General features: G+C 43.4%; 1 protein-coding gene across 3 annotated transcripts in view; it reads right to left on the bottom strand.

Annotated features, from left to right (window-relative positions):
* Positions 1-20,951, bottom strand: part of LOC115095247 — a 392,965-nt gene that overhangs the window by 16,635 nt on the left and 355,379 nt on the right. For all 3 annotated transcript variants that reach the window (XR_003857731.1, XM_029608666.1, XM_029608667.1), the window contains 2 exons: positions 19,358-19,391; positions 1,247-1,327 (listed from right to left, as the gene is read on the bottom strand). Coding sequence is in view for 2 of the 3 variants with exons in the window: in XM_029608666.1 (XP_029464526.1) it covers positions 1,247-1,327; positions 19,358-19,391 (115 nt within the window). In the remaining variant the exon portion in view is untranslated. The remainder of the gene's footprint in view (positions 1-1,246; positions 1,328-19,357; positions 19,392-20,951) is intronic.

Raw genomic sequence — 20,951 nt, 5'->3', positions numbered from 1 at the left:
TTTTGAAATATATATTTTTAGTATGACTTTCCTATTGTGATTGATGTTTTATAGTTCTTGATTTTATTGTTTGATGTTTTATGAGGAATGATGGTATTTTCTGTTTTCCATTGCTGCATTACATACAGTCTAACTTGTTGTGATTTCCAGTTCAGTTTGTCTGTGCATTTCTGTGTATATTTTATGGTCCCTTTATTCTGTATTTGGTGACTCACCAAATTGTATGTGTAATTGGGTACCCATGGGCCAGTATGGAGAAAAATCCCCCGGGCCACTATTTTCCCACAATCTGCCCCTGCTCCCACCAGTTTCTTTACTCATTAATTATATTTATAGACTACATCCCCATCCTTCAGAAGGTCACTCAAAGTAGTGTACAACATAAAAAAAATAGAATGAACCCATCCTAATTTAGAGTTCTGATGACATCAAAACATCATTGTGATTGTTTACTATGATACTCTAAGAAATTCATCTGTCATCCTCCCTTCTCAGTTATCCCTAGCATTCTCTTTATCACTCACTTTCATCACCAATCTCTCCTTCCCTCTACCCCCACTCTCACCCCCATTCAGTCTCTCTCTCTCTCTTTTTCCAGTCACTCCTCATTCAAGGCCACAGCTGACTCTCCCACTAGCCTCTTTCTCTTTTCCTCGCTCTACCATATCTCCAACAGATTTTCTCCTCTTTCTATATACCCCTCTTGCACCACCTTCTCTCCCTCCAGTCTCTCACAGCTCTCTTTCTTTCCTACTATCCTTTCTCATATTTATCTCTCTTTACTTCTCAGATTCTCTGCCACACTCTCATTTCCCCAAGTTCTTCATATCATCATCTCTTTCCCTCGCCTTCATGCTTTAAGCCCAATCATTTAGTCTCTCCCTCTCTCTCCAGCCACTTCCACATTCTGGGTTATAGATATCTTACCTACTTACTGTTGCTGATATTTTTTCTGCTGCCACTATCTCCATGCAGACCCCATAGACCTATCTTCCTCCCATCCTTCTACTCTTGCTTCTGTGCTGAGTGACCTCCATGGGTCAGCCTTTTCCAAATGACATTGGTTCAAGAAGTATTGGCATCAATGTTCATGATCATTACTATTTGAGCAACCTTGCAGGCCGAGTGTACATGCACATATTGTAGCCAGATTCCACATTCACGTGCACATTTGCGACAATGACAAACATTGCAAATTATTATATAAGATTAAGTTTTACAAAATATTATTCAGTATCCTTCATACTTGCAAGTGACTGAAGATAACAAATTCTTGATCCAAATCCGATTGTTCTGAAGAGAAATTTTCATTTAGTCGTCCAGGGATCTGGAATATAAAATGCAAAACCTAAACCTGCATATGGGCAGTTTGTAAAAATTGAAAACATTTAGAGCCAGATTTTTAACTGAATACAAAAAAATGCAGTTAATTTCTCTACCCCTCACAAACAATTATGTATATTTTGTGCTTACAACACATTTTTTTCATCCAAGTTTAACAATCATGCAGAATTCTCACAATTTCTACCTCTATGCGATAATAAGAAAAAAGATTTGCAAAAGAACTGGAAAATACTGTGAATAATTAAGACAATGCAATGATGAAATACAACATGGTTTTCCTAAGGCACAAATCTTAGGGATGTGCATTCATTTGAAATGAAAGCGCAATATTTATTTATTTGAAACTTTTATATACCGGTATTAGTTTGCAAACATCAAACCGGTTTACATTATAACGATCAGCTTGGAAACAAAGTACAATGAACAGGGCGGGGGGAGGGGGACAAAACGGACAGTTGAAATGAGAGAGTGCAGAGCAGGAGGAAGAAAGCGTAACTCACAAATGAAGTAACAATTTATATGAAGAGGTGGAACAAGAGCACTTCAATGTCACATGTTAGGAACTTATGTACAAGGTAAAGATTATATTATATACAGGAAAGGGTATAAGCACAATTCACGTAACAAGAAGGTGGAGAGCCAGGTGGCCATTAGCTCGTAACGGGGTTGTGTGTAGGGGGAGTTGGGTGGGCATGGGAGGGCGAGTGAGGGAAGGGTCTATTCTGGGTAGGCTTGTCAAAAGAGCCAAGTCTTTAGTTTCTTTCTAAATTTTGAGTAGCATGGTTGAAGTCTGAGCAGAGTAGGAAGGGAATTCCATTGCCTGGGGCCGGCAATGGAGATTGCACGGTCCCTTGTGGAGGAGAGGTGGGCTTTTTTAATAGATGGTACTATGAGGGTTCCTCTGTTGACGGCCCTGGTGGGTCGGTCTGAGTGTGTGAAGTGGAAGGGCTCATCTAGCCAGTTGGAGTTATGACAGTAAATGGATTTATGAATTATTGAGAGAGTTTTAAAGATGATGCGTGATGAGATGGGGAGCCAATGTAAATCTCTGAGTATGGGGTAATATGGCCATTTTTGTTTTGTTTCATTTAAACCTAAATTGTTTGCATTTATTTTGAGATCCCATTCAAATATTTGGGACAATTGCAGGGTATTTTTTCTATTAAAGGAAAGCCAGACAGAATGGGTTCAGGGTGGGAAAGGACATTGAAGGTACAGGACCAATCAAGATCAAGCATTTTTTTCAACCAGATTATTATGCCAGTTGGCATCTGCTTGGATTGACAATGTTTCTCATTTTTTATGTATGTATTGTTTTATAGCATTCAAAACAAAAGTGACAAACTTTAGAGAGGGAAATAGTATTTTAACTATTACCACAAAAGCATTTAGAACAGACTAGAGACAATATCATCGGCATATGCTCAAGACAAGGTTTAATCTGCTGTCTCTCACCCTCAATGGGCCGCAGGCAGTAGTTAGCCTATGAGCAAAAATTGTTTATCTCTTTCTCATTTAGGTTCATATAGAACTAAAGATATTATAAAGGTGGGTGGTCTCCATTGAATGACTTATGAGGAGAGGCTGAAGAACCTGAATATGTATACCCTGGAGGAGAGGAGGAGCAGAGGTGATATGATACAGACCTTCAGATACTTGAAAGGTTTTAATGATCCATGGTCGTCAACAAACCTTTTCCATTGGAAACAATTTAGTAGAACTAAGGGTCACAATTTGAAACTCCAGGGAGGAAGACTTAGAACAAATGTCAGGAAATATTTCTTCACTGGGAAGAGTGGTGGATGCCTGGAATGCCCTTCCGGAGGAAGTGCTGAAGATTAAAACTGTGAAGGATTTCAAAGGGGCATGGGATAAACACTGTGGATCCTTAAAAGGCTAGAGGATGGGAATAAATAAAAAAGCTAAACCGGCACGGAGTGGCAGTTACTACTCTTAAGAGAAACATGGGGGTAACCTGCACGGTGTGGCAGTTACTACCCTTAAGAGAAACATGGGGGTAACCTGCACGGAGTGGCAGTAACTACCTTGGGAAGCTTGCTGGACAGACTAGATGGACCATTTTGGTCTTTTTCTGCCGTCATTACTATGCTACTATGTTACTATGGTACATGCTTAACTTGGCAAGCTATGATATCTTCTGCTTACTAAGAAAATAAAAGATCAAGGTATAACTTGTACCATAACAGCACTATCATTCATTTCCTGTCTCCCTTTCTTTCTAACTTCTACCCCCCTAAAACCCCTTATACTCCCTATCTATATATCAAGACTACAAATTGTGACACAAAAATGATACAAAATAGATTTTAAAAGGCTTGATTTATTTTCAGATTCATAAAATACAATAAACTAAACTAATTTAAAGAGTTGTTCCCTGCATGTACCCAGATCAGTACAGACTCCTGGGTTTTGCCTTCCTTCCAGCAGATGGAGACAGAAAAGTTTTGACTGACACTGCCACTTAACACGAGGTACCACCTGCAGTCCCTCAGTATGTCTCTGTCTCCAGCAGATGGTGGAGGTGCAAAGCCTGCAGTCTGTCTTAAAAAAAAAAAAGAAAAAAAAGGAGAAGGATAGTAATCTGTTTGAGGGCCTCCTAGGTTGTTAGATCCTGGTATCAGGCGAACGAGCAGGGGGTCGGGGACCCTTCAATGCTCAGACCTTTCTGCACCAGACAGAGCTTGAAGCTGGGGGACCCAGTGCCATTGCTCTAGAAGACAGCCTGAACCATTCTTCTCCTCAAGGAAGTGTTTGTTTCTCTTAAAGTTTATTAAAAAAAAAAAAGTAGAGAACACAGCAGAAAGGCAAGGATGGGGTTTGCCGTGGGACGCTCTAATTTCCCCATTTCCATGTTGCTGTCTGGTGGGTAGCTTGGCAGCAGGGAGATCAACAAGTCTCCGGGATTCTAGGCTCTTGTACAATCTTCTTCTCAGCCCAGGCACTCTCTCCCAGTACTCACACGTGTAGATCTCAGCAGTTTTCAGCTGGCTTTTTCTCAGGTTGGAAAAAGCAGTGTTCAAACAAAAAATATTTTACTGCAACTTGAAAAATAGAATCCAGGCAAGAAGGGCAAACATCAATATGAGGAAAAACAGAATGATAATTTCAAGTGCTTCAGTATCTCTATCTACTGTCAGCCTCTGAATCAGTATCGAAAAGACCCTTCTGAGTGATAGGAAAGCAAAAACTCTCTTCTTAAAAAATAGGCAATGAGATAGTGGTGGAAAAATATCTCCTTCCATGCAAAAAGGAAAAACTCTCTTCAACATACAGCTCTTCCAAAAATCAGTTCTTACTCCTGGGACACCACACACCCAACATTTATTGGGCAGAGGAGGATTAATGTCAAAGTTCAGCAATGCAGTTTCCCAAAACAATATTTCCATTTTTCAGCAATATAGGATCATTATGATTTCTGATATTTAGTTCAAATTTCTCCCATTTCTTGTGGAAAAAATCATAAAATCATGATTCAGAAACCCAGGAATAAATGGATTATAGTGTTCTCTGGCAGAACTAGGTCTGTGATGAAAAGACAAACACTCTTCTTGCGGTTACCATTACATAATGCCTTTGCTGCATTGGAAAATGAAGAAGCCCCAGTAATAGAATATGAAGGGATGTCTGAAGGGGAAGTAGTCATCTAGGTACCAAGAAACACTTTAACAAGATCAAATGTCATAAAAGAAGCTTCTTCTGCTGGGAGACTCAGTCATCAGAGGAAACAGTTTGGGAACCCATTTTGATGGGGATACAAGAATTAAATGCCTTCCAGGATTCTCAGCTGGTAGACATGCAAACTAGATAGTCAATACAATTATAGAATAAAATAGGGGCTCTGATATGAATATTACATCCATCTGGAGACCAATGATCTTGCTACAAATGGTATCCATGCATCAGAGAGAGATTTCCAAAATTTAGGAAAGATTAGACACATAGCAAAGACTATTGCCTTTTCAGAAGTATTACCTGTTCATGGAAAGGGAAAGGAAAGGCTGAGCCATGTAAGAACATAAGAATATGCCATACTGGGTCAGACCAAAGGTCCATCAAGCCCAGCATCCTGTTTCCAACAGTGGCCAATCCAGGCCATAAGAACCTGGCAAGTACCCCAAAACTAAGTCTATTCCATGTTACAGTTACTAATGGCAGTGGCTATTCTCTAGGTGAACTTAATAGCAGGCAATGGACTTCTCCAAGAACTTATCCAATCCTTTTTTAGGCACAGCTATACTAACTGCAGATAATTTAAATTCCTGGACCTGATGGCAACATTCCACAATGCCAAAGCCCCATGGTTTTTCAGTCGGCGCAGAGAAGAAAAGCAGAAGGAGTAGATGGCTTAGTTCTATCTTGGCCGACAGGAGTCCTCCTGTATGTGTTTCCGCCTTGGCCGTTGATCGGCAAAGTCTTGCGTCACATTGAAGTCCATTCAGATGAAGTGATTCTCATTGCCCCAGAGTGGCCGAGGCATCCGTGGTTTGTGGATCTGGTAAATCTGGTGGTGGATGGTCCGTTGTGGCTAGCACATTGTTGTGACTGTCACGTCCCGACGGCTTCATTCCGCCTACCTTTCCTTTTTTGTGGCTCCTCCTGCTCTTCACAGACGCCTGGATGCCTCAACGTCTGCCTGACGTCCTCTACGGCATCCCCGGACCAGCTTGGGTGCTGCCTCCCGCCATGTTCTACAGGTACCTTAGGGCGCGCGCGGCCCTCATTCTTATTTCCTCATTGGCGCGTTCCTCAGGGGTGCCCCCTGTGATGACGTCACGCTGTCTGGATATTTAAGCCTACAGTTTATTGCTAGCCGTTGAGTTAGCAAGAGGAATTCTTACGGATGGTAGATGTAACCCCAATATTTAAAAATGGCTCCAGGGGCAATCCAAGAAACTATAGACCAGTAAGTCTGACTTCAGTACTAGGAAAAACAGTGGAAACTATTCTAAAGATCAAAATCACAGAGCATATAGAAAGACATGGTGTAATGGAACCTTGGTCAGCATGGATTTACTCAAGAGAAGTCTTGCCTCCCAAATCTGCTTTATTTTTTTTAAGTAGTTAATAAACATGTGGATAACGGTGAAATAGTAGATGTAGTGTATTTGGATTTTCAGAGGGCATTTGACAAAGTCCCTCATGAGAGGCTTCTAAGAAAACTAAAAAGTCATGGGATAGGAGGTGATGTCCTTTCATGGATTACAAACTGGTTAAATGACAGGAAACAGAGAGTAGGATTAAATGGTCAATTTTCTCAGTGGAAAAGGGTAAACAGTGGCGTGCCTCAGGGATCTGTACTTGGACTGGTGTTTTTCAATATATTTATAAATGATCTGGTAAGGAATGCGAAGAGTGAGGTAATCAAATTTGCAGATACAAAATTATTCTGAGTGGTTAAGTCACAAGTGGATTGTGATAAATTGCAGGAGGACCTTGCAAGACTGGAAGATAGGCCATCCAAATGGCAGATGAAATTAAATGTGGACAAGTGCAAGGTGTTGCATATAGGGAAAAATAACCCAAGCTATAGTTACAAAATGTTAGGTTCCATATTAGGAGTTACCACCCAGGAAAAAGATCTAGGCATCATAGTGGATAATAGTTTAAAATCGTCGGCTCAGTGTGCTGCAGCAGTCAAAAAAGCAAACACAATGTTAGGAATTATTAGGAAGGGAATGGTTAATAAAATATCGCTCCATGGTGAGACCGCACCTTGAATACTGTGTACAATTCTGGTTGCCGCATCTCAAAAAAGATATAATTGCGATGGAGAAGGTACAGAGAAGGACAACATAAATGATAAAGGGGATGGAACAGCTCCCCTATGAGGAAAGGCTGAAGAGGTTAGCGCTGTTCAGCTTGGAGAAGAGATGGCTGAGGGGGGATATGATAGAGGTCCTTAAGATCATGAGAGGTCTTGAACGAGTAGACCCTGAAGAATCCCTGTAATAATAGTTTTCCTGGGTGATCACTAATTCCCACTTTGAACCTGTTGACACTTATCTGACAAAAATGATTGCAACCACTGCACCACCTGAGGGCCAGCCCCATAGCCCTAAGATGATGCAACATAAAACTATGATTAAGAGTATGAAAAGCTAAAGAAATATAAAAAATTTCACAGCACAGAACTGTCTTCAATAACAATGAGCCAAGTAAAGAGATATAGTGAATTATGTTGATTCTAAGATTAAATCATTGTGTGAAGTTTTTACTCCTGTTCTGTGAGGCTGATAAGGACTTCAAAAATGTCCTTGGTGAAGTTTTGACTATATCAACAGTTCATTTATGAAGGGCTATTTGTGCCCAGTTCTTAAAAAAGCTATTGTCAGTCCAATTTTAAAAAGAGTCTCCTCGGATCATGAGTATTCTTGTAATTTTTGTCCCATCTCAAATCTCTCCTTATTTGGGAAGTTAACTTCAGGATTTTTTTGATGACTTTGATATTCTGGATCAGTTTCAGTCAGATTTCTGCAAGGAGTATAGTACCGAGACCTAGCTAAACTTCACAATTAATAGGGCTTATCGTGGCTATTATAGCACGCAATAATATGAGGCCTTCTAGCAACCACACCTATCACGGCCTCCTGGCCCAATAAAAACACCTGTTCTTCCCTGCCCTGCCTTCCCAGACACATTATGTTTGTGGCAAATGTATTTGTGAGGGCATACTGCACACTTGACAAGGTTCGCCATAACCAACATCAAGAAGAAGACTACCAACAAGAAGTACCAGAACAGGCAAGGGAAGTTCCTACCCCTCCTAGGTAACTCCCTGTACCAAAGCCTAAGCCACTGGTCCCACAGGGAGAGCATTGGGGCCCACAACAGTGCTTGGCATGCAGGCGGCCACAGCAGAGGAGATACAGGGAGCACACGTTTCCTCCACAAACCTCTTTGCTGGGCATACCAGCAGGAATTGCTTCAGCTTTCAGGCTATCCTGGAATTATATTATTTTTAGCTAACATATGCTTTCCATTTCTTGCAACATATTCCCCTTAATTTCCCTTCACAATTCTTCAATTTGGTCACGAAACTTCAAAAACCGGAAGTGACATCACCACTTCCTTTCTGCATGAATTCCCTTCTTCATGCAGAAAGGAAGTGGTGATGTCACTTCCGGTTTTTGAAGTTTCGTGACCAAATTGAAGAATTGGGATAAAGCATTGATGAAGATGAAGTGAATTTAAACTCTTTAAGAAATTCGTGGTTTGGAAACAAATTATTGTGATGTTCCTTTGATGGACTCACATGAGGAGGAGTAGTACCGGGCAGTACTCAAGTGAATCACATTGTGGCAGTGACTAATGGAGGAAAGCCGTGGAGTTGAAAACTACGAGAATCTGCACTTATAAGCACTTTAGTAGAATACATGTGAAGATTGATTTGAGCGATATTTGAAACACATTGTGTTTATTTTATTGAGAATAAGTTGTTTCTATCTAAAGCGGTTTAAATTGATGATTACATTATATCTATAAATGTTCACTGCCTATATGATATTCATTTTGTGATGTTTTTAAATGTGTGGTTGTATATGTATTTAGTGGGGTTGTATTAGGATGTGTTATTCTTAATAAATGTGTGTTTTAAAATTACATATGTTACATTAGTTAAGGTTCTCCTTGTATATGGGGTAATTGTGTATGTTGGGGAACCAATATTTGATTTATTTCCCTCAGTAATTGTATACATAGAAGTGGTGGCACATATCTGCTGTAGAATCTAGGGGACATGTTTAGCCTAAAACATTCAGTGCTTCAATTGTCCATTAACCAACATTTGCATTCAGCACTGCTGTTTACTTGCTGGCTGTTGGAAAAGAGTGTCAGCTGTTGTGTGACAACTGAGGAGGAGGAGGAGTAGTGAAGGAGTTGTGTTGTGTACAGAATACCCACAGGCCAAGAGCAGAGGGCCTAGAGAGCTTCTGCTGCTGCTGCTTGGGACCAGGCAGACTTCCACAGACTGGCTGCTATCTCTGTAGTGGCCTGGCTTGGGGATCTGTATAATCCTTAGCTTACACGTATTATACAGATCCCCAAGCCTGGCTAGTACAGGGGTGACAGCCAGTCTGTAGAAGTCTGCCTGGTCCCAAGCAGCTGTATACAACCCAACGTCAAGGGAAGTCCTTGATGTGTGGTAAATGTGCGGTGGCTATTCCCTTGGATAGCCCTTGTTGTGACTATCCCATTGTTTAACCACTGTGGTTTATTCTTCTAGGTCCTCTGCTCTTGGCCTGTGGGCATTGTCTACATGACACAACTCCCTCACTCTTCCTCCTCAGTTGTCACATAACAACTGACACCCTGTTCCAGCAACCTGCAAGTAGATGACATATTTTGTTTAGTGTGAAACCTAAAAAGGGTTAGGTACAGATAACCTTTTAAGTGGAGTGATGACAAGTAAAGGGGCCAAAGGTAAAGTCTTGCATAATGAGGACTGTAACTTCCCCTTAAACCACACAAGCTTTACATGTACACAATGTACTCTCTGGCCCTGGAGCTGCACATTTCAGCTCCCTATAGATGAACCATACCTTGGGCAGGAGTTACTTTTCAAGTAGACCTCTGACAAAAGATTGATATCATGAGAGCATTCGGTGCCAGAGCCAGAGAGAAGACCCATTGTATGGTCAAAGGTGATATATTTTCACTTTGGAAGAGGCCAATGGGTTGTTATCGCTGCACTATGACCAACGCATAGCTCTACAACCCACTGGGCCCCCACAGCATGGCGACAAAACTACTGCACCTATAGCCAAGCATTTTGACACTTATTGTAGCAGACAGTGTATGGAGCTGAACACTAGCTAGCTAGTGTCCATCTCACATACAGGCCCATGTACCCAAGAGTTAGCTAAGAATATGCTGTCTGAAGAAGGCAACAGGAGCCAATAGTGAAGCTCCAAAGTAATGAGCTTCTTGTTTAGCTCTTGCTGTCTTCCTTGGAAGTATACACTGAGCATTCAGTTATATGGCTTAGCCCATATGGTCTTGCCTGCCAGATAAGTGGCTAGTTGGAATATGCAAGGGCACTCTAGCATGCAAGGTCATGTGGAGGCCAAACCTTGTACCTAGTGAATCCTTAAGACAAAAACCATACAATGAAAAGACCCAACCAGAAAGTGTATTTTGCAAACCAATGACCACTTTATTAGTGAACAAATGTAGTCAACAGTTTCAAATCAAGTCAACATCTTTGGTAATCACATTCTGCAAGGACAAGATAGCAAATAGCACATAATATTGTAAATGAACTGAACAGCACATTCAGTATAGACCTGTACATACATTGTTGGAAATGGCATCATTACATATACAGGCTTAGCATCTTATCCTTTTGCCTCAATCATGGTTACAGCAAAGAAATCAGAAAGAGGAAGTGGCATCCCTAATAGCTATAGTACAGCTCTAATATTAGAGCTGACAGCAGCCTTACTATGTGATGGCAAGAAAAAGGCCCCAGACAGTCCAAGTAGAAAGAATGCATTCAAAGGGGAACAGCCTAAGGGCCAAGGCAGTCCATGCAGAAAGGTCCCAGTCAGTCCATGCAGAAAGAGTGCACTCAAAGAAGGACTGCCTAAGTACCAAGGCAACACGGCATTCAACTGAATGCCCCCATTCAATCCATATAGAAAAAGTGCACTCAAAGGTGGACAGCCTAAGGGCCATGGCAGCAGAGTTCAAGTGAAGGTCCCAGACAGTCCATGTAGAAAGAGTGTGTTAAAAGGAGGATAGCCTAAGGGCCAAGGTAGCACAATTCACCAAGAAGGCAGCAGGACCAGGACCAAAGAGTGCAGCATGGAGGAAGGAGCCCCAGGATAAGGCACAGCCGCATGGAGGCAGCAGCAAGAGGAGATGAGATGAGATGAGGCAGCAGCAGGAAGAGATGAGATGAGACACCAGCATCAAAAGCAGGAGACGAGACGAGACATGATGAGAAGAGACAGCAGCTGGACCATAACTGGGGATGTCCAGAAAGAGGCTGGAGTACAGCAGAGCATTGATGAGGGCATTGGAAATAGACTGTGGGATATTATAGGGATGTGAATCATGTCCTCGATCGTCTTAACGATCGATTTCGGCTGGGAGGGGGAGGGAATCGTATTGTTGCCGTTTGGGGGGGTAAAATATCGTGAAAAATCGTGAAAAATCGTGAAAAATCGAAAAAAACGTAAAATCGCAAAACCGGCACATTAAAACCCCCTAAAACCCACCCCCGACCCTTTAAATTAAATCCCCCACCCTCCCGAATGACTTAAATGACCTGCGGGTCCAGCGGCGGTCCGGAACGGCAGCGGTCCAGAACGGGCTCCTGCTACTGAATCTTGTTGTCTTCAGCCGGCGCCATTTTCCAAAATGGCGCCGAAAAATGGCGGCGGCCATAGACGAACACGATTGGACGGCAGGAGGTCCTTCCGGACCCCCGCTGGACTTTTGGCAAGTCTTGTGGGGGTCAGGAGGCCCCCCCCAAGCTGGCCAAAAGTTCCTGGAGGTCCAGCGGGGGTCAGGGAGTGATTTCCCGCCGCGAATCGTTTTCGTATGGAAAATGGCGCCGGCAGGAGATCGACTGCAGGAGGTCGTTCAGCGAGGCGCCGGAACCCTCGCTGAACGACCTCCTGCAGTCGATCTCCTGCCGGCGCCATTTTCCGTACGAAAACAATTCGCGGCGGGAAATCGCTCCCTGACCCCCGCTGGACCTCCAGGAACTTTTGGCCAGCTTGGGGGGGGGCCTCCTGACCCCCACAAGACTTGCCAAAAGTCCAGCGGGGGTCCGGAAGGACCTCCTGCCGTCCAATCGTGTTCGTCTATGGCCGCCGCCATTTTTCGGCGCCATTTTGGAAAATGGCGCCGGCTGAAGACAACAAGATTCAGTAGCAGGAGCCCGTTCCGGACCGCTGCCGTTCCGGACCGCCGCTGGACCCGCAGGTTATTTAAGTCATTGGGGGGGGGGTTCGGGAGGGTGGGGGGATTTAATTTAAAGGGTCGGGGGTGGGTTTTAGGGGGTTTTAGTGTGCCGGCTCACGATTCTAACGATTTATAACGATAAATCGTTAGAATCTCTATTGTATTGTGTTCCATAACGGTTTAAGACGATATTAAAATTATCGGACGATAATTTTAATCGTCCTAAAACGATTCACATCCCTAGGATATTAGTGGCACACATTAGACCATCAAGCGAGCACAGGAACTCTGTAGTCAGGATGGGCCCAGCAGGCTTCTTCCATCTAGCTGGCACAGGAACTCTGTATTGAGGCCTGGCCAAGCTTGTCCAACAAGTCTTGTTCTTAGCCATTAGAGGCCAGCAGTTTGCATTCTTCATGGTCCTTTGCCATGCTGTGGCTTGCCAATTGGGGGTGGCATGACCTTAGGGGCCTACTCCTGGGTCATCTCTCGGGCCAGGGACTGCTGTGTGACATTGAGTCTTGTGATGCTGGGGAAGGCACAGGTGCAGGCTCCGGCATTCGTTGTAGAATCTTTGTCATCACACTGGTGAAGTTATTGATTGATGTTGCTACTGTTGTGAAAGCCAGTGCTGCCTCTGGGCATGCAGGGCCTGGGTGTGCCCATTGACTGCCCTCCTCAGGTGCATTAGCTCTGCCCATATATGGTGTAGGTTGACACAATGGCTCCTTTCCAGCCAGTCCCTCTGCTTGTGCATGGAAGCCTGTGTCGGTGACAGTGCTGGTGGCAGTGCTGGTTCTGTGGTAGTATTGTGGCAAGATGAGGTTTCAGTCTCCAGAAGGGGTATGAGGGGGCTGGTGGACTGATCTACCACAATGCCTGCTGCCTCATGCTGGTGATGTGGTGTGCTGAAGTGAGGTTGCGCTGGCTGAACTGTGTATCATTGCAGGCTGGGTTTGTCCATTAAGGCTGAAATATTGAAGCTCATATTTAGTGGGCTTGCAGAGCCCAGGGCTTCCAGGAGCAGGCTGTGCTGCTGCTGCTGCTGCTGTTGCGGCCCCTCTGCCTCCTCACTGAACTGGGTCTCTGTGTCCATAAGCAAGGGGGCATGGAAAAGTCCAGCTATGTGGCTGCTCCCTGGGGCTCGACGGCTGGGGCTGCCAGAGTCCTGGGTGGGAGCTGTGCAAACAAAGAAGAAGATATAAGTACCAAAGCTAAGAGGTACACATATGGAACATTTGGCATGGCATGTGAACTTTGCATCTCAATCAATGTGAACATCTTATGCCAAATGATGTGCACAACTGTAGCAGCCTTTCCATTTAGAGGTGAGGTGAACTTACCAGGTCTGGCTCGCATGGTGTCCATCGCTCAGCCATGCCCTCAAACACATCCAGTCCCAGCCACTAGATGAGGCGCTTCTCCATGGGCATGAGCACAATTGGGTAAGGGGCTCCTCCGCCAGTCTGCCAGAAGTGTTTGTTGCAGCTGCAGACTTTCATCTTTAATTGTGCCTTGTGGGCCACCTGCTCTGCACTCCGTTGCACACCATTCCGCCTTGATATCGCCTGGGCAATGGTGTGCCAGATCTGGTCCTTGGATGCCTTCAATGTCTTGGCTGCATGGTTCCCAAAAAGCATTGGATAATGCTTGAGAACCCCAGCGATGAGCATCTCATTGTCCTCAATACTAAACTTTGAGCCTTTAGATGAGCACGTCCTGCTGCCTGGCTGCCAGAGCGGGGTGCTACTTCTGCTTCTGGAGAGGTGTCCTCCTTTCCCTCAGTTTCCCACTCCCATCTCCCCTCCCTTCCTCTCCTCTCTTCTGCCCCTGGGCTACAAAATCCTTTCCCCTCTGCCATCTCTTTTTATCCCTAGCCTGCTGGCCTCCTCCCTCCCGTCCTCATCTGCCAATCCCCTTACTCCTCCCACCTCCTCCTATCTCTTCCCTCATGCTTATCTCTACTCCTCTCCCTTTTCCTACTTCTACTCCTCCTTCTAGCACTCATGCCCTTGTCCTTTTTCCTTCTCGCCTAATGCCTCTCCTCTCTCCCCATGCCTCTCCCCCTCCTCCCTCCTCCTCACCACAACCACCACTTCTCCTCCACTCCTCATCACTCCTCCATCACCACCACTCCTCCTTATTCTTCCACACAAAAAGTCAGACAGACAAATGAGACAAACTAACAAAAACTTTCACCACAGAAAAAGACAAAAGAGACCAAAGAAAAGGGGAAATAGATGAGAACACCAAACAGAACAACTCACTCAATAATCGTAAGAACCTCTTAACCTCCAATTATCCACTAACCAACAACACCTACCTCCTCTCTCTCCAATTCCCGACACACTCTCAAAGAAGAAACTGCAGGAAGCCGGTATATATAAACAAAAAAAAAAAAGCGCACCATTTATAAATCTCCATGAAATGCGGCTAATTACGTGCGACATGCTAAGGTATCGCGCTTCACAGAAATAGCTTACATGATGTGGAAGATAGGAAATTATCCTAAACACACCTACTTTTTTTTTTTTTTTTTAAATCATGGGTGCTATTTCTGCTACATTTATAGCATTTTGCTAAATCTAGCTGTAAGTATTGCTTTATCTACTTTCAGTTCTTCTCATAGATTGCTTCAAAGCAAAATTATCAGGAGAAAGCAAGGGAATCTGTCCATTATTGATTGAGGGCAGCTTCCTCAAGGGAGCCACCATATCCAGTGCAGATGAAAAGAATAATTCAGACTCAACCAGAGAAGACAGATTATTGCTATTCAAATTTACATCCAGTTGATGGCAACCTTCAAATTTGAAGATATCCATGATACCTCGCTGCATTCTTTCAGAGCTAAAATAGGATAGCAAAGAGGTTTAAGAACAAAAATTGAAATCAAACCTAATCAATTTGTAATCTCACCAAAGGACAGGTTCAACAATAATATTCAATATCCGCTTATTCTGAAAATCCTAGATATGATTTATCTGAATCAGCAGTTTTTCTTATGATCTTCAACATACAGGGGTAGATTTTATAATTTAGCGTGAACGCGTACTTTTGTTCGCGCACCAGGCGCGAACAAGAGTACGCGGGATTTCAATAGATACGCGCGTATCCATTAAAATCCGGGATCGGCGCACGCAAGGCTGCCAATTTTGGGCAGCCTGTGCGCGCTGAGCCGCGCAGCCTGCCTCCGTTCCCTCTGAGGCCGCTCCGAAATCGAAGCGGCCTCGGAGGGAACTTTCTTTCGCCCTCCCCTCACCTTCCCCTACCTAACCCACCCCCCCTGCCCTATCTAAACCCCCCCCTACCTTTATCGCCGGATTTACGCCTGCCAAAGATAGATGTAAATCTGCGTGCGCCAGCGGGCTGCTGGCGCGCCATCACCCAACCCAGGGGCTGTTCCGGAGGGCGCGGCCACACCCCTGGAATGCCCCCGGGCTGAAACCACGCCCTCGGCGCCGCCCCCGAAACATCGCGTCACCTGCGCCACGCCCCCGAAACGCCACGTCACGACCGCCACGCCTCTCCATGCAAGCTCCGGGACTTACGCGCGTCCCGGGGCTTGCGCGTGCCGCCGAGCCTATGCAAAATAGGCTCGGCGTGCGCAGGGGGGGGTTTGGGGTAGGTTTTTGGGGGGTACGTGCGTATCCCTTTGAAAATCTACCTCACAGTGCTCAGCAGGAAACAGGGGTGAGGACTGTACCAGTTTTGGTTTCTCCACTGTTAGTGATGCTTCATTGTTAATGCCCTTGAATGATAGGATCAGTGCAGATGGGAGCAGGCAGTTGCTGTTTCAGTTTCTTACCTGATCCTGCTTCTCTTTATCTGGTTTCCCTCTCATTAATTTGGTTGGGAGGCTCCTGATGCAATCACTGCTAACGTCGGTGCTGCTCGTGCTGGGCTTAGGTTCCTGTAGAGGAGCAGCCTTTCCACTTCCTCTCCCATTATTGCCACATCTGACAATTGATGCTGCTGGCAATGTTAGGATGGAATTTTAACCAGATCACTAGTGGCATTGATTAGGAGGTTTTAGTGTTATAATGCAATCAGTAGTGTGGACACAGACAGTGAGCCGATATAGTCACTTTTGTCATAAACAAAGCACACGTTGCTAGGTACTTGCTGACTTATACTAAGTGACACACATACAAAGTCTGAGAGAGAGAGTGTTACAATATACTCAGAATAGTGGACATACACAGTGACCAGCCACTTTTATTGAAAAAAGTGCACCCTGCTGTATGCTCGCGGACTTTCACTATGTAAGTGATACATACATAAAGGCTGAGAGAGACTGTTGCATACGTTCCTGCCAGTCCCACAGTGAAACATGGAATTTCTCCTAGTGTTGCAGTACAAAGTCTTCAGCCAGGCACACTGTGTCTCCGTTGATACTGTCCAATAAATGCACTAAAGAATATGCCTTTAGAGGGATATATATCTTGAAACTCTATAACTCCACTTGAAATCACCTCTTCTCTAACAATTTTGCAAAGATAATTCTTTGATGTGCATTTTTAATATATTAATTTTTAGCCTCGTGTGTGAGTTGGCAATTATTTACACCACTCCTGATGTAATTAAATCAAAAGAATTTTTTTGCGGCAGAGAGGAAAGTTTCATAGTCTATTCTTTTTACCACCACAATCGGGTAATGTGTTCTTTGTAATCATCAACCGACCTCCTCCGGCCAATTAATATATTAAAAACGCACATCAAAGAATTATCTTTGCAAATTTGTTAGAGAAGAGGTGATTTCCGTTGATACTGTAGCACTAGTTGTATCAGTCAGAGAAATTAGAGTGTCTCCTTAAATGACCCAGTGACAAGAGTCCAGCTTTTAATCTATGGACTTGTTTTTATAAATGTTTTCTTTCGCTTTCATTAAGAACTTCAGAATGTTTCCCCCATCTCTCTGAAGTTCAACAGAGAAGTGACACTATAGAATGGTGACTGCTCTGTTTTGCTTTCAGATTTAAAATAAAGAAGTCATGCTGGGCTAGGCTAGTTGAAAAAGTGCTTCATCTTGTCTGTCTGATTTGAAGAGAAAAAAACCTGTAGTTTTATTTGCCCATAGACTTTAATGGATCCAAAAACAAATGCAAATGAAAATTTTCATTATTTTTGGAGGGCCTGTCCATTTGTTTTGATTGAAACAAAACAAAATGAAAATGGGTTCATTTTTTCCATTTTTTTTTTCAAATGAATGCATATCAGATCCACAAACAATGGTGTTATCCCATCAGAAAGTCACAATGCTGATATCATAATTATAATCACATATCTACTTCATAGTTTTTCTTCCTCTCTATGTCTATGGGAAACAGCTTAGTTAATCAAGGTCTGTGGGGTCAAGTTATCAATGGCTATATTTCAGATGTGCAAAATGTTGTATGTTGCTTGATCAGCTTGTACTCAAATAAAATTATTATGCCCACAATGCCACCAGAACAGATCTGCAGTATTCCAGCCCTTGTTTGTGTAAACATTATTTAGAAAAGAAAAATGTCAGTAGTGCTTTGCTACCATTCATGTAGAGGCCAAAAAATACTGTAAAATAGGACTGATTGAATCTCTTAGTGTGCATCAGGTTTTATTTGTCAGGTTCACATTGGTGGCTTAGGATCAATGAAGTTCAAATGCACTTCATAAATCTCAGAGTACCAGTATATACATGTTGGAATACCTCTGAGTGCAATGGGGAATTCCCTGTTTGAACTAATGCTCAGTCAAGAGAACAAGAAGAAATGAGGAATAAGTTGCTCAATGAATCTGCACTGACAGAAACAGCAGCATGCCTGTTTATGAGAATACAAAAACTGTAGAGTCCACAAGTTAGCCGTACACACTGATCCGGCTAACAAAGCCATCTTAAAGTTAGCCGGATCAGTGTACCCTACTAACTTTAGGACAGCCCTGTGGCCCAACCAGAGTTAGCTGGATAAGTTATGTGGCTAACTCTGAATATTGGTGTTAGTCATTTATCTTATCCAGTTAATGACTTCTGCCCAATCCACCCATTCTCTGCCCCCAAGTTATCTGGCTAAAAACTTTATTTCTTTATTTAATTTAGTATATGTATTGGCCGCCTACTCAGCCTTAAAAAGGTCATACAAAGCATACACTTCTCATTTCACAACAGCAATAGACCCACTAGAAAACAATATCTAGCTACACTTCACACCCCCTCACCTAAGCTCACTAAACGCCGCACCACAAACGAAAGGGCCCTATCCCTAGCAGGCCCGCTTCTTTGGAACAAGCTACCCACCTCCCTCCGCCAAGAAACTTGCCCAAAAATATTCAGGCAAAACCTGAAGACCTGGTTCTTCAAACACGCCTACACCTAATACTCACACATTTACCCTCACCCCACCCCCCCCAACTCCCTTCCTCTCCCCTTCCCTCTCCCCCCTCCTACTTTCCACTTCCTATCTACCCCCTCCCTTTCTACCCCCTCCCTTTCTACCTCCTCCCTCTACTTAAACCTCCCTTAAAGTGAATCTTATCAGGACAACATATTGTATATAAAAAATTTGTTCCCAACCATGTGTATATATACCTCCTCTAAGTGTGGATACCCTCCTATATACCAGAATCTCCCCCGCCCCCCCCCCCCCCTCTTTAGATAACCTCTTGCTCGTATCCCACTTTGCTAATTTCTACTTGTATAATTTAATCTGTTATTTGTATGTTCTTAATGTTCCTTATTTAATTATGCAATAATTGTAAAGCCTGTTGCTAAGTTCTGTTATATGTAAACCGGCGAGATGTTCCCAACGTTCGTCGGTATATAAAAGTTATTAAATAAATAAATAAATAAATAACCAACATAAAAAATAAGTGTATGAATACTTAATAAAGCCATCATTTGAGGGTTCTGATGACACCAAAGCATTACTCTGCTTGTTTACTATGAAGCCACAAGAGTTTCTTGCTTATAGTGTACATTTTATGTGCCTATTTAGTGCTATTTAAATGTAACTATCTTCATTCATAATAGGTTACAGTTTCTTAAATACTCATAAGGGGACATACTGGGAATTATCAATGTTTTGTGTTTAAAATGCATTAGAACACTTACCAGAATGGAGTCAAATCCTTCTGATGGGCCAATCCTACCGAAAATAAAGAGAATACTGGTTTAAACTTAAAAATGCAATCAGTTTTACAGATGGCCCTGTATGTATGCACTGACTTTCTGAGGCACCTAATTTCTGCTGTATGCCTGAATACTAGTTTTAGACAAAGAAAGCAGAGGACCCTGGCTACGTGCTGGAATGCAGTGAGCCAACACCCCAGACCCATTAGCTGATTGGTCTAATACATTCTCAAATCAGATGTACTGCACTTATCTAAAAACAACACTCTGAATATGCTCTGAATGGTCAGTATGAAGGGTATATATTGTTATACACATTGCTGTAAAAGTTGGGTAAATGGGTGTTTTTACAATTGTATAGACCTGTTACTCCCCGGAACAAATTATTTCCTCGTGCTTTGTTCCGGTCCCTGTCCCCTTTGTCTCTGTCTTTCTCTAATTAAAGGTCTCAAGTTACATACTGCTGCAGTAGCAGGAGTTTTCGTCTGTGGCTGTAATTTAAATCTCCTGACTGATCAGACCAGACAATAGACCTCTTCATGGCATTTCAGGCTGGGGCAGTACCAGGCCGGATGTGTACGCCAGCGCTCTGGATTGGAATGTCCCAGGGACATCGTCTTGAGGAAAGTGCCAAGAATCGGATAGGCAGTCCAGCTGGGACTTCATCACGGTTATAATTGTTATATCTTCGGATTGGTTCCCTCAAAGGGGAGGGAGCCTCTACAGAAGGTAGGCTACCAGGGGTAGTTTCACTTTTTTTGTTTAAGCAGGCTGTCTCGGTCTCATTGCTTGACGCCCCACAGTCACCGTTCCCTGCAACGGAGTTAAAACACCAGAAGTACTGCTTGGTGTGAAAATCGTCCAGGTAAGAAAATATTCTCCTTCTCATAAGGGAGAATTATTACATTTTATTATATTTACCCATTGGTAAATTATTATGTCTAAATTCTGGTCAGGACAGTTGAGAGGTCCAAAACATGCTGTAGGGGTTAATTTGACAAGTCCGTTAGCTCGTGATATCTCTTTGCACAAACCAGATGAGAAGTTAATTTGCCTCTGGTTTGTTATGGCTCCAGAGAAGGAGCTTGTGTCTAATCAGTCACTGCCCCCGTTCACTGTTGTAAGTGACCCACAATTTACTTGATGATGTTTAAAGCAGAGTACAAAGTCATCACCTTTAGAGGAAACCACACACTTGGAGAACACCCTTGATACAGCAGCGAAAATAGACGGAGTGTTTATGGCCACCAAAGCCATTCATGCTCCGGCAGATAATGTTGCAAGAGGGGTCCCTCCGCCCGCTCCTCCTCCTCTTTCACCAACTTCTGAGGGTTAAAAATTGAAATAAAACAACACAAATGCCCAAATCCATTGCATGGCTGGGCACTTAATTTCAGCCCACCTTAAGCTCACAAAGGAGAGTCTATTCCCTGGTAGAATCCCTGAACACAAATGACTTTATTACTGCCTTTAGATCCATTAGCAATAACCCTGGCATTTCGTTGTTACAGCATTAACCCCTGCAGCTGTGGAACTTGGGCAAGCCACTGTGTAACCTTGCATTAAAGATATTTTG

This window comes from Rhinatrema bivittatum, chromosome 7 (genome assembly GCF_901001135.1).
Source record: "Rhinatrema bivittatum chromosome 7, aRhiBiv1.1, whole genome shotgun sequence".
Taxonomy (NCBI): Eukaryota; Metazoa; Chordata; class Amphibia; order Gymnophiona; family Rhinatrematidae; genus Rhinatrema; species Rhinatrema bivittatum.
The sequence above is the reverse complement of the archived record's forward strand: the minus strand, read 5'-3'. Positions and strand labels throughout refer to the sequence as shown.